We start from the raw sequence: 13,146 nt of genomic DNA on the forward strand, positions 1-13,146 counted from the left end.
TGTGCTTTACAGAGCCTCTTAAAACCATCTTATTAGCATAAACAATATATATCTGTGTTTGAGAAAACTGGCATGAGCTCTCATCTGCTTTGACATCAAGTTAATTTTCTTTTTGCATATGAGGCTGTTGTAAGACAGTGACTGAATGGTGCTGGCAGAGCAGAAGATGAGACTGCACATAACCTGAACTGTAAGAGAATATGCAGAAGGTTCTTATCTACACAGCAGTGGTGGCCTTGGTGTTTTTTTGAATGGGGAGCACTAGGATTGTACTGCCATGCCCAGTGCAAATGTACCCTGTGCCCAGAATACACAGCTACTATGTGGTTAATCATGTGGTTGCTCAGTGTCTTTGGGAGTGGTTTACAACTGTGTGGGTGGTAGATTCAGCTGGAAAAAATTTGGTGGTGCTGATGGATTTCTCTGATGTGCCGCAGCTGTGATACTTCTGGCATTAGTCAAACAATAGCTCTCCAGCTATCCTGTCCATCACATAAAAGATGACTTATATTCTTATGACACAAATGGGAATGTGGCTTGCTGCCAGCTTGTGTTCTGGACTGAGGTCAGGCTTACATGGTGTGTCCTTGTTTCCAGGCTTTTCTTGTCTGTGGCATTATGTCCCATCCCAGTGTGCTAAATAGCTTTCTTTGGAAAAGGAATTCTGCTTTCACATTGGGTTAATCCTAATTAAGGTCCATATATTCTCATCATTGCAAACATCATTGTTAAAAATGCCACCAAGATCTGGGGAATGGACTTTTAGGGAGCACTTTAGAGTTTTAGGAAAATTGTCTTGATCTGCCTGAAAAAAATATATATTACTTAGTATTGCCCTTGTATCACCAACCAGCTTTCCTGCCTCTGTCTTCCTGGGTGCCTTTTCCTGTTAATTCTGATTTACCATTGACCTCCCTTTCCTTAAGGGACTCAAGTCCCTTATTTGCAGCAAGTCTCTGATTCAGTTGTGCAACCACTGCAACCTACAGCCTGCCTGCTCACCCCAGGAAGAGCAGAAACTACAGATTTTTGTCTCGTCAGTTCCCAAACACTATATAAAAAGTCAGTGCTGTAAAGACATCACACTTCCTTTACTGCTAAGGGACTTTAAACATCATATGGCAAGTGAACAGCTCTGTGTGTGTGTGTGTGTGTGTGTGTTCAAGATTTACATTCTGGGCAATGATGCATAAATAACACTGGACTGTATCCTCAGGTGCTAGAATCCAAAAGTCAAGTACTCCAATAAGTCAAGCGTATCCAAAAGGGTGGCAAGTCAGTTTCCCAGAGCACCAGACCTGTACCTGAATAAAACATCTCAGTCTGAGCGGCTAAGCGCTGACATTTCTAAGCCCCACTGGAATCCACAGCTGGAAACTATACTGCTCTTCTTTGTTCTTGGACTTTGTCTGTAGGTTGTTGTCATGAATAATTCCTTGACATAATACCCTCAGATAAGAGATGATAGCAGTGGTTGTGGTCATCTGTTATGCAAAACCTTCATCACCAGGAAACTTGCCCAGGTTAGAGAATACCCATGGAAACTAAAAGGAACTTTTACATGTTTTGAGCTTCTCTGTTCTAAAATATATCATTCATTACATTTATGTGTTATGCTCATTTTCTATGCAATGCCAGAGATGAGAGCACTTTAACATTGGTATGTCAAAAGCTCAACTATTCTTTCCTAAGATACATAATTTTTAAGTATTGTAAATATGTAAAAAGGATTAAATTAAGAAGCACTAGGTGTGAAGAAAACCTCCCTACTGCACTGTCATAAGCTAGACATTAAAAACATGAAAGCAATTTTAATAACTCTGCATTTCACTGGGCAATTGGAAGTTGACAACTAAGTAGAATTTTCCACTCAGCAATCCCAAGGTGGTATTTGCATTTTCATTGATGCTGTTGTGAGAACGGAAGAGAGCTTGGTAAACAGAGAAAGTGATCAGTTCTCCAAAGGAAACGCATGCTAGATCTATCCTGATGACCCAAGCACAGCTTGGAGAGAATGTGACTATGCGTAGCACTAAGTCTGTTACTAATACAGTTTGTCATTTTGTAATTTTATCTCTAACCTTTACCAGTCTTAAACTCTGTATTTTGAGAGAATAAATAAGACTTATTTTACCCTTGTTTCGGTTACAAACCAACCTCAAAATACGCTGAAAGCGCAGTGTGCACCGTTCCTTTGAAAGAGATGATCCAGTAATTTAACTAGACTGTGATGTCCTTGGAGTTCCTGCCCAACACACCTTGTAGTATCCCTGAGAGCCAGAGTATGTGCATGAGACTGGAACCTAATAAAGCCAGATGTCATGTATCAGAGAGCGATCTTTCCTGGAAGATAATCAGTAATACAACTTTGGAAATCAGTGACCGGAAAGGGATGTTTTATACGTGAGGATGTTCACCATTTACAGAGAGTGCTTACTCCTTCTGAAGTACTAGTTGCTAAATCCTAAGAAATTAGTGAGTGGAAGGAACCTGACTATGACCTACTATGACCTCTGCCTAATATTTTTGCATGTCTCTGAATCAGTTAGGGAAAGACAGGTAGGTTTGTTAGGGAGTTTGGAAGGTTTTAGTCTGTGGGTTGAGGTTTTTCTTTCACATCTCACTAACTACCATCAACACCTACTCCAACTAAACCTACAAACTGCAGATGAGACAGTAAGTTATCTGCACAGAAACTTAAGAGTGAGTTGTCAAGGCATTTTTATTTCATGTCTTCTCCCTTATAGGTAAAACTTTTAGTGACATTTCCCTCTGATACAGAATGCCCTAGGAAAGGCAGAGCACTATAGTAACCTGCCCTGGTAAAGTGATCTAAAACCTAGAAAAATAAAGTGCATGTGTCAGAAAGTGCTGGAAATAGCATTATTGTCAGCAGTAAGCCTGCAATGAAGGCCCACTTTTGTCTGGCATGATGTTTGCAAAAGGAGGTGCATGATACAGATCCCAGTGGTCATTTTGAAAGATGCAAGAAAGGTAGAATAAGAACTATTGTCAGCAGCAGTTTTCCCCATGTTGTTGAGGTAGTGACAGGCATGTCTGCCCTCAATACATGTACAGAGAATCCCAAGAGCTTTTGGATGGTACCTGTGTTCATGTCAGTATTTAGGGCCTGAGAATAAAAGCTTTATTCTAGCCTCAGTTTCTTCTTTTATTGAACTACCTCTGGGATAGAGCTGGATTTTAGTTCTGATGCTGCAGCTCCTGCTGATCTAGTTCATATACTACATGGTGTTCTGCTTTCAGCACTCATAAGACTGCAGTGCACGTTTCCTGCAGAAGCACCCAGATTTGCATCTGTCACTTCTGCCTGCTTTTCCTGTCTCTTTTAATTAGGTCTGAGCATGGAAGGAAAGGTCAGGGCCTTGGGAGGTCCATGGAGAAGAGTTACCTCACAGCCCAGTGAGAGGAGACTGTGTAGAGAACAGTGCTGCAGTTGGAATCTTACACTTCAGATGCTTATGCACAGGCTGGTTGGCTGGGCCTCTTAGGCTGATGTTACCAGAGCCATATAGAGTTCAGTAGTGCAAGGCTCACCAGTCAATACATTGGAGCATAAAGTAGAAACAACTGCTGTGCTGAGTCAGGAAACTGCTTATACTCTGTGGTCTGCAAGAGGTCACAAGTGGAGAGCCAGAATGGCTCTTGCTGACCTGGAATCAGTTCTGTGAACTGACTCATAGATTAGATCTCTTCATTCAAACTAAACAAAATCTCCCCATGCTATATTTCTTCTGTGCAATAGGAAGAAAATATTTTCATTTTACTCTCATTCACTCACTTCTGTTTCTACATTTTTGAATGTTCTAATCCAATATTAGGGCACTGCAAGTGATTTCTCTTGTAATTTCCCCTCCTTACATACACATACCCACACACTCCTCCTGCCTTTCCTTAGGAGGGTGTTTTCTCCCACCCACAATCTCAGGATATGAAATGCCATTAAGCCCTTTCTGGTTCATCACAAATGTAGGGAATATCTTGGCAAGAAAGAGGAGTGAAGGTGAGAGAGAACGCTGACAGCACTTTGTTTCTGGTTGGTTAGATGAGGTGTGTTTCAAACAAAGCTGACTGGAGCGTGGCAGCTTCAGCAGCCTGGAGGTTTGGACTGTGGAGTGCGTTGTTGTACAGTTAACAGAAAATCTTTTTCAGCAGGAGTAGGTCTCTTTGTGGTCTCTTTGACTCACAGGTCTAACCAGGCTTTGCTGTTTGAGGAGGCCATGGACAAGCAGCACGCTTTGCTATAAGTCCAGGAAGATGCAATGGAGCAGCAAAAGAAGGATAGGAAGTTTGTGAATTGTGTCTGCACATATGGGCAATTCTAACATGCCACTGGCAAGAGCACAGTGAATCCAAAACAGATGGGTGGGGCTGTGGGGCCTGTTCACCTTATTGCAAATCTCACTTCTAATGCTGCATGTTACCAGGTACAGTTCAGAGGAGCTCACAGGATCTCTTCCTGTAGCATTTAGAAGAGACAGGGGAGAATTTCAGTTGCTGTTCTTCATTGGTGTCCGAGTGGCCTGTGCACCCTGCATGGCTTCTCATTATCCAGAAACTGGATTTGGAGCTGCTCAGCATTACACATTTATTTCTGTAAAAAACAAAAGGAACTCAAACCCTATTTATAAAAATGTGAGCTAGCGCTGGAAGCTGGGTGACACCTTGTAGCTGCAACACATTCTTAAGACTAGGAGAAAGGGGAAGGTTTCTGCACAGTAAACAAACCTAGAACACCTCTGGCTTGCCCTTCCATTCTCATGAAATAACAGAGCATGTAGTTTATAACATAGCACTGAACATGATACCATGCAGACGTACTAACTCCATTCCAGAAAGCAATATGAATATACTCAGGAAGGTTTGTGCTAAACCTTAAATCCCTGATATTCGGCTGATGTTATATTTTCAAACTGTAAAGCAGCTGTTCTGGAACCTCAGAACAATGCTACTGGATTCATGCAGTGGTGACACAAAATTCTTTCTCCAGCAGCTACACTTTGATCACTAAAATAAACTACACTGGGACCTCTTCAGAAGCTGTCTTACATGAAGTCCCAGAAAGTGTAGCTCTGTGAAGGCCTGACAAATCATTTCATTTCCCATTCTGCCAAACAGATGCACAGTGAACCTTCTTCCCCTAAACACCACAGATTTCCGCTTTCCTTTGGGAGGAAATGTTTAACCACATCTGTGAAAACCCTCTTTCATTTTGTTGGCATGTACACCTTGGCTCTTCAAGCTATTTTTCCTCTTGTTACATTGTTTCAAATTGAACTAGTGCCTTTCTAGTACCTTACTGTTTAGTAACTAATTTCCAAACATCTCCCATACTTGATTGTCAGAGATCTAGTTCTTTCTGTTCACAGATCTCCCCTTCATAGTCCAGAGGATGACAAGGAAGCTACTAATTATTTCTTCCATTCACTGGCTAAATAGAAAAATTAATACATGACCAATGAAGGACTTTGTCAGTGTTAGTCTGCCAGTACTACAGTTTGTGACAAGAGCTTTTAGCTTGTAGCTAACATCCTGTTTGTAAAAATGGATGGGATATAAAATCTTTTTCTGATATGTAATATGCTCCTAATAGCAATGATCATTGTTTTGTCACAGTGGTACAGCTAGTCTTTAAAGATTTTCCAAGCATCCATATCACAAGCCGCATTTCATACTCAAAAGATGAGTGACTGCCATCAGACATGATGTTATCTCTCACCAAACCTTTTTGTGCAGTTGTAGTAAAAAAATCATTTTTTGCCCAGAAATTCGTTTCTAATCATGACTAAACTGCAGAGAAATTTGTAATGTTACGATATTAACTTGTTAAATTTGGTTGCTTCCAGTAGATGGCCTTAGACCAGTACAATCTTGCTTAAGATTAGTTTCTGTCTTTGCTTAGGCTGTCTATTACTCTGTGGACAAAAGTTGGGGGTTTTTTGTTTGTTTTTTTTTCCTCTCAGCATTCAAAACAAATGAGGTTTAAAACATTCTTCTTGTTCTTTTCATTTCCTAGCCAATAAAAGATGTTATTTCTTTCTATTTTATGTATTTTTGTAGCTTTTCCCTTTTCCATATCTATTACTTCACAATTACTTTATTTCTGTATTTTTGAAAATCCGTCAAGATACAGTGTTTTGGGTTGTACTCACAAATAAGCTAACTGCTGGGTGCTCCTCTTGTATACATGAGATTTCTACACCCAAGTTATATATGTAGACTCTTCATGTGGCAGAGGGGACTTCAGACTAGCTCCACAGGGGTTAGCAGGCCAACTAGAGAACCAGTTAGAGGAAAAGGCTGAAAATTTTAACTGTTCAATTACATTTCAAATGTATTTGTTAGTTTTGTTAGGTCCATCCCTCTAAACAGTCTCAAAAATACAAAAACATTGTAGAGAGCTATGCTTGCATTAAAAAGAAATAAAAAAATAAATATTCATCAATCATCTATCTACATTATAAACCAAGCCACCGTAAACTTGGGCAACATATTCTTTTGCTTATCTTTGCATCACAATAGCATTAAATCAGAATTTATCTGCATTTAATCATGCGCAAATGTATTTTAAGCCAAGACAACTCTTATCAGTTGTTTTTTCTTCTATTTAGTTAGAACACGTTCCAATCCTGCTTCATTAACAAAGCATGGAATTTATTAACTTACTACCCAATTCACAAAAAGCTATCTGTAAAATTTAAATGTTTCCTCATGATTCATCAAAGCTTCCAGTCCATCAGGCTTTACTTTTTCAAAAACAAACAAAAGAAGCTCAAATTAAAATATTTTTCTTTGCAACCAACAGAACGCTGAAGCTTGGGAAGAAGGGGAGGAAGGGAGAAGCAGAAAGCAGGGAGCGTGTCTTAAACTGCCCTCAAGGATTTAGGCATCACAGGGTTGTGGCATGGCACCTTACCCCATTTGTGATCCCCAGTTCTGAGCCGTTCCCTACAATGAGGAACCTAAAGCAACCCTTGTGTATATATCCAAATGTAATGCAGAGATAAACCAGCACCTCCTTCTTTATGAAATAGCCCTAGTAGACATCTCAAAAAATAATATTACCATCATTTTTGTTACTCAGATAATCACTTACCCAGAGTAGGGAGGCCTTCTGTGTGGCCTGTTAGAAGTTAGAAGTTAGTGGCCTGGAAGTTAGAATGGGCATTCTAACTTCCAGCCCCTAAAATATTATTATTCATGAGGTCTCTCTTAGTCTCTCTTGCTCCATTACAGCTAGCCCCTTTTCATCTGGAACATTTAGAGATGTAGGTTTTCAGGCTTTGACAGGGCTAGATGTCTGCTGGTTGGGGGTTTTGAGAAACATAGTTTTGAAAAGAAGTGGTCCTTTGACTTGATTATACTAATTCGCTTATTTTCTTATTTGATATTGAAACGTAGTGAGTATTATTTATTTGGCTTACTACTGATACATTTATTCTAAAGGAATCCTGGCTTGGCTTTCTAGTTGTAATTTTACAGAAGTTACGATTTTAATTGCAGTGTTTCTGCCATTTGTAATTTTTAGGAAGTTTTGCAATTAAAGCTCTGTTTATCATATAGTCAAAGATAACTTCTTATTTGCTGAGAAAACGAGCAGAATGATTAACTACAGGTAAAAATGAGGGGAAAAAGGAAGCAGCAGCAGCAGTTTTTTGAGTATCAAAAGTGGTGTGACATACATTTGCATATCCTAGGGGCTAAAGGACCCTAGTGGGAAAAAAAGAGGAAATTTGCTAGGGAAATAACCTTTCTTGAGGAAAAAAGTGCTGTGTTCCATGTATATGTCACTAAAACCATGCCATTGAGTCATTTGCAGCCGCATTTCATTGCAGTATGGAGAAGCCCCCAAATTTCACAATGCATAGCCTCTTTGCGCTGTTTATATGACCCCCAGTCAAAAGAAAGACAAACTAGGAAAAGCCCTGTCCCATGCTAGAGTCTCTGCTGTCCCATTCCAATGTCCTGCTTCACAGAAATTCAACATCCAGAATTTACAGAATTTGTTGAACTTACTCAATTTACAGAATTCCTCAGTCATTTGTCTGGATGGAGAGCAGGGGCAAAAGTACTACCAACATCTACCATCCTTGTGACCATAATAAGAATTGTGGCTGACTGTGCTGTGGCTGGTATGGCAGGACATTTCTCCGTGTGAACAGTGGTCCGCACATAGGATGCCAGGCTGAGGCTAATTTAACTACACCTGGAAATGCTGCCTGCACAGATCATGGCAGTAGCTTACAGGGATTCATTTCTGCATACAGCTGTATCACTTGTTTTTTTGCCAAGCATGGCCTTGAGGCAGACCTAAACTGGAAGAACCTGTGATGCAACTCTGAACCTATTGTATTCTCATGCAGAGCAGAGACAGATGACTGATCCCATGCTGGCTGGGAAGGGAGTCGGGGGCGGTAGAGGATGAGCTCCTGATGGCTGAAAAGGAAGATGTAGGAGGATATGGGGAACACAGGGAGGTGCAGGCGTCTGCCTCATTGGTTGAGAACCTGGAGTCAGAGAACATTCAGGATCATAACCCATTTGTACAAGTGTCACAGGCATGAACTGATGTGTGCACAAGGCCTTGATTACGCTTAAATGCTGTTTTCTTTGAACAGAGACAACCTGGGAGCGGCCAAGCAGCGTGCCTGGGACTCCAAAGAGCCCTGGGACTCAGAGGAGCCCTGCAGGTATTGTCTGCTTGCTGTGTCTTATCACTGCGTTAGGTAAATGTACTTTTCTGCCAGTCAGTAGAGCAAAGGAAAATGCTCTTGGTTTTGTGGGATTTATAGTTAATGTACACGGTCCTGGGAGTGCAGCAGTACAGATGTGGTAAGACTTTCCCTCCTGATACATCTTGCCTATTGTTTCCCTACTGATGCATCTTCTGGTCTGTTGTCTGGTCTGCTTAGAGCTGATGTAGCACATCTTTGGAGTGTGTAGGCAGACTGTAGCCCAGTGAGTCAGCTGGTCAACCAGCTAAGGGAGGAAAAGGTGAGGTTGTCTTTCCCTGTCTGGCTTTCTGCTGGGACAGGGTAGACAGCAAGGGCAAAGGAATGTGGGCTTGCTGCATCTCTTCTATATAGCTCACATATGCAAAAGAAAGTGTTTTAGCATGCAGTAGTTACAGGCTACCAGTTACAGGCCACTTCACTTCTGCCCTGACCTGAAGTTGCCGGGAATCAAGTAACAGAAAATTAGCAGCAGAGCCATATTAAAAATTTTCAGGTATTGCAGTAAGACAAAGCAAAGTAGAAATTACTGTGCCTTAATAGGTGCTAAACTTTAAGGCCATTGCTGCTAATAATAAAGTCTAGATGAAGTTTTTTGCAGAAATTTTTAGAACTGATGCCTGTCTTTACTAGCAGAGCTGAGTGGGAAGTGTGCTTGGAGGTTTGTGCATTTTGATGTGACCACAGCATGTGTAACATAATACAGTATCTTCTTCTAACCCAACTTTGAACATTATTCTTTACTCAGTATATTCCAAAAAGTACCTCATAGCTGTGTACATGATTGGTTCTCTTTCTGAACCATAAATTTCTTACAAGGCCTGTTTGCTTGAGATAAAGAGCCCATTTCCATTAAACTAGTGCTTTTTATATATGGAGAGATATCCTATTTCTTCAAACACTTAATTTTACCAAACAGGGCTATGGGAACTCTTCTGAGTTTTGGGGCATCTTTTTCTTGTCACTTTTAGCTGAATAATTCCCATCATAACTCCTGATGGCAGTCTACTTAAGGATGTGGAGGGGAGAATGGACCTGTGGGCTGAGTTTCAGCAATGTACATTTCTGGGTTCTTTCTCGGTTGGCACTAACACATCAAAATGGAGATTCAACTAAAAATCTGTTGGGATGGGGAGAAGCATTCATACATTTCTTAAGCTGGAGGCAAGGAACAGTGGGAACTCAAGAAAGGTACCCTGATTTATACCTTTATACTCAATGATGTGATCAGTTTTTAAAATGTGTATTTAGTTATTTGCTACCTACAGTAAGCCTGCTAACTCTCCCTGTGTTCTTACAGTGAATGGCTACCACGTCTCTGGGACCCCAGTACATCAGCTGGACTCCAGTCATATGAGCCTCCGAAAAGTCAGTGGGGACCCACAGGTAAGTTCTGGGGAACAATCCAAACAGTAGTATACAAGAAGAAACATGTGTCTTTTTAAATAGTTTAGATATGTGTCTTTTTAAATAGTTTAGGAATGTTTCTTTTTAAATAGTTTAGGAGTCTTCCCAGAGCAGGAGATCCAGATGCATTTTGTTTTATAAACTGTCAGATCTGTCAGATTCATTGCATCTAGAAAAGTTAGTCTTTGTGTCCAAATGGTAAACCAGTACAAAATTCTAAGACTGGAATCTCAGACCAAGGGGAAAAGACTTCACAACTGCTTTGTGAAGCACAAAAGAAGAAGTCATTCAATTACCCCGTGTTGAGCTAGGACATCACTGCAAAGATGACATTTAAATTCTTTTTGGAATTTAGTTTAGATACTGATCATATACTAAACTCCCAAATGTTCAATACCATTTCCTGTGATACAGAGCTAGCATTTATCCACATGATCTCTGTACAGAGAATAAATATTCTCTAGAAAGCTAGAGAAGACAGGGAGAGAAGAGAGAAGAGAGAGAGAAGAAATACTGAGACTACGTGGCCTCAATATTTTGAACTGGGGAATAGTCCCGTGGCACCATGCAGTATGTATATAACAGGCTTGTGTGAAACCAGTCCCCTTCCACTTCAGTCACTATACCCTGCAAATTTTCCTGCCACTCAAGCCTGAAACTTGGGCCAGTCTCCAAGTCAGTCCTCTCTCTAGACCTGAACATCTAGTCATGTCTACATCTTATTAATATTTTCTTGCAGCTCCTGCCTTCCCTCCCAAAGAAAGTATTCACAAAGAACTTTTCTGAAGCTTTTTACAATTACTTCATCCATTTCTATGTGTCCTTTTACTGGCCCCTCTCTGTGCCTTATACAGCCTGTGCCTCACCCACTTCATCATCCCTGGCCATCTTTCAAATCACTGACTCCTACTTCATTTGACAGCTGATTTCCCCACCCTGATTGTCCAGCTTTTCAGTAAATATCCCTGCACTTTTTCTTGCCCCACCTCATGTCCCTGGGAGACTCTTCCATACGGGTCTGCAAATGCAGCACAGCGCCCTCTTCCAGATCCTCCCTTAAAACTCTTTGCTACCCTGCTGCCTGCCAAAACAGCAATAGTTGAATAGCTGATGGGGCTAGATTCCCACTGAGTTGTGTTTCCTTGTCTGCCAACTGTTTTTTCTCTCAGGTGTTAAATGACCTGAGTTCTCTATTTTATTTCTGTGCATTAACTGGTAGATTCTTCTGCACTGCAACTATTTAAATAAACCTAATAAAATATATGTTTGATTTGTGTGGAGTTACCATGCTGAACTGTGTTGCCTGGTGTCCTTCTTGGTCTAAATCATTTTGTGTTGTCTGCAAACTTTCCCTTCTTTTCTTACACTTTTTCTCACTCGCTGCCTCCTATGTACTTGCTTTCAGCCTTGCCTTACCACACCATTTGTGCTGTTTCAGTTTAGCCAATATTTCTTGTTTTGCTTCACCAGTTGATTCATAGCATTTCCCTTGATACAGTTCACTGCTTCAGCCTTCCTGCTCCCTTAGCATCCATGTCAAACATTAAGCACTTTACTCTTCTGCACTCGTCCTTCTTTGAGTACTCAGTTTACAGTCTTCTGTAGAAAGAATATGCAGGCAGCTAAACTAGGTCAAAAAGCTTTTTAGAAACTGAAGTATAGTGCATTACCAGATCAACCCATCTACATGTTTGTTGTGACTCCCTCAGAGAACTTGAATAAATTTGCAAATTGTGACAAAATAGCTTGTTTCTTAATGTATCTGCTTTATAATGTTCTAGCAGTTGGCTTAGCATAAAAGTCAGATTTACTGAATTCCCCAGAACTCTTTTGGTAACAACATTTGCCATTTTCCATTTTTACGGCACTGAGTCTAACTCAAGTTTATAACTGCAGTTTTGGTCAAGTTCACATAAAAGATACGGTAGCAGTCAATTTTCCTGCACTGGTTTGCTTAGTTCACTCAGCCGCATCAGACTGACAAAAATCCCTTTCATAATTTCTCTCATTCAAGGTACTTCAAATATGTCCCTGGCACTTTCTTTCCATTACTCCTTCCATATGGGGTTTTCCAGATTAAAGTCCTGGGTTCATTCCTGCTTTGAACTATAACTAGCAATATTACTAGTTGCTGGTGCCATTAATTCTAAGAGTGGCTTGTGTTCACATTCATTTGAGAGCCTCCTTTCCTTGGAGCTGTGGATGCTTTTGCAGAAGAGGCCTTAGTAAGGAAAACACCTGACCATATACTGTTGATTTCAAGTTAGTGTTTTTCTGGAGCTGTTCTCTGTATGGCCTCCTACAGTTTGGCCAATCCCTCTCCTAACTCTGCCATGGGCCATCTCAAGCTGTTTTGCCTTGGCTGCCTTATTATCTCTTCTTGGCACAGATTTTCTGCTGCCAGAGAGTAGCTTCCAGGTACTCTCCAGGATGCATTCTTAGACCTGGGTAGCAGCCATCATGCAAACAAACACTGGCTAGATACCTTGGGCAAGCACAGCCACATTTCTTGGAAGCAGGTCAAGAGGGAAAAAGCCACAACTGTGAACAAAAGAGAGTTGCACTGTGCTGGGCAAAGGGCCAGGCCTTGTTTACTGCTTCCTAGAGAGCAGCTCAATGCTGCAGGTTCAAGTTGTCTCAGCTGCCACAAATGGAGCAGCAGAAGAGCCACGCCGGCACGCTGCAGGCTAGCAACTTAACTGGTGTGAAACCTTACTACGTTTAACCCTGGTCACTTTGCTGTTGATGTGACTTTAACTGGACATTTGGGTTGTAACTCACAAGGAAATCCTACTGTTCTGGGACTCTGCCCTAATAGCAGTTCCAGCTGAGACTCAGTCCAGGCCTGTGCTGGGTGAATTCCCCTCCACTCCAGCACAGTTTGGCCAGACCCATCTCCACACTTCTCAGTGCGGATGCTGATCCCGTGAGTACAGGGACAAGGGCAGGGGGCTAGAGCAGCACGGGAGGCAACAGAGCAGGTTAGTGA

The 13,146-nt window shown here is 41.2% G+C and overlaps 1 protein-coding gene across 8 annotated transcripts in view; it reads left to right on the top strand.

The window, feature by feature from the left end:
- The window catches only part of GAS7 (growth arrest specific 7), a 124,165-nt gene that overhangs the window by 58,591 nt on the left and 52,428 nt on the right, over window positions 1–13,146 (top strand). For all 8 annotated transcript variants that reach the window (XM_068913238.1, XM_068913242.1, XM_068913240.1 and 5 more), the window contains exons 3-4: window positions 8,637–8,708; window positions 10,051–10,136. In XM_068913238.1, coding sequence (XP_068769339.1) covers window positions 8,637–8,708; window positions 10,051–10,136 — 158 coding nt within the window. The remainder of the gene's footprint in view (window positions 1–8,636; window positions 8,709–10,050; window positions 10,137–13,146) is intronic.

Source organism: Struthio camelus, chromosome 19, assembly GCF_040807025.1.
Source record: "Struthio camelus isolate bStrCam1 chromosome 19, bStrCam1.hap1, whole genome shotgun sequence".
NCBI classification, from domain to species: Eukaryota; Metazoa; Chordata; class Aves; order Struthioniformes; family Struthionidae; genus Struthio; species Struthio camelus.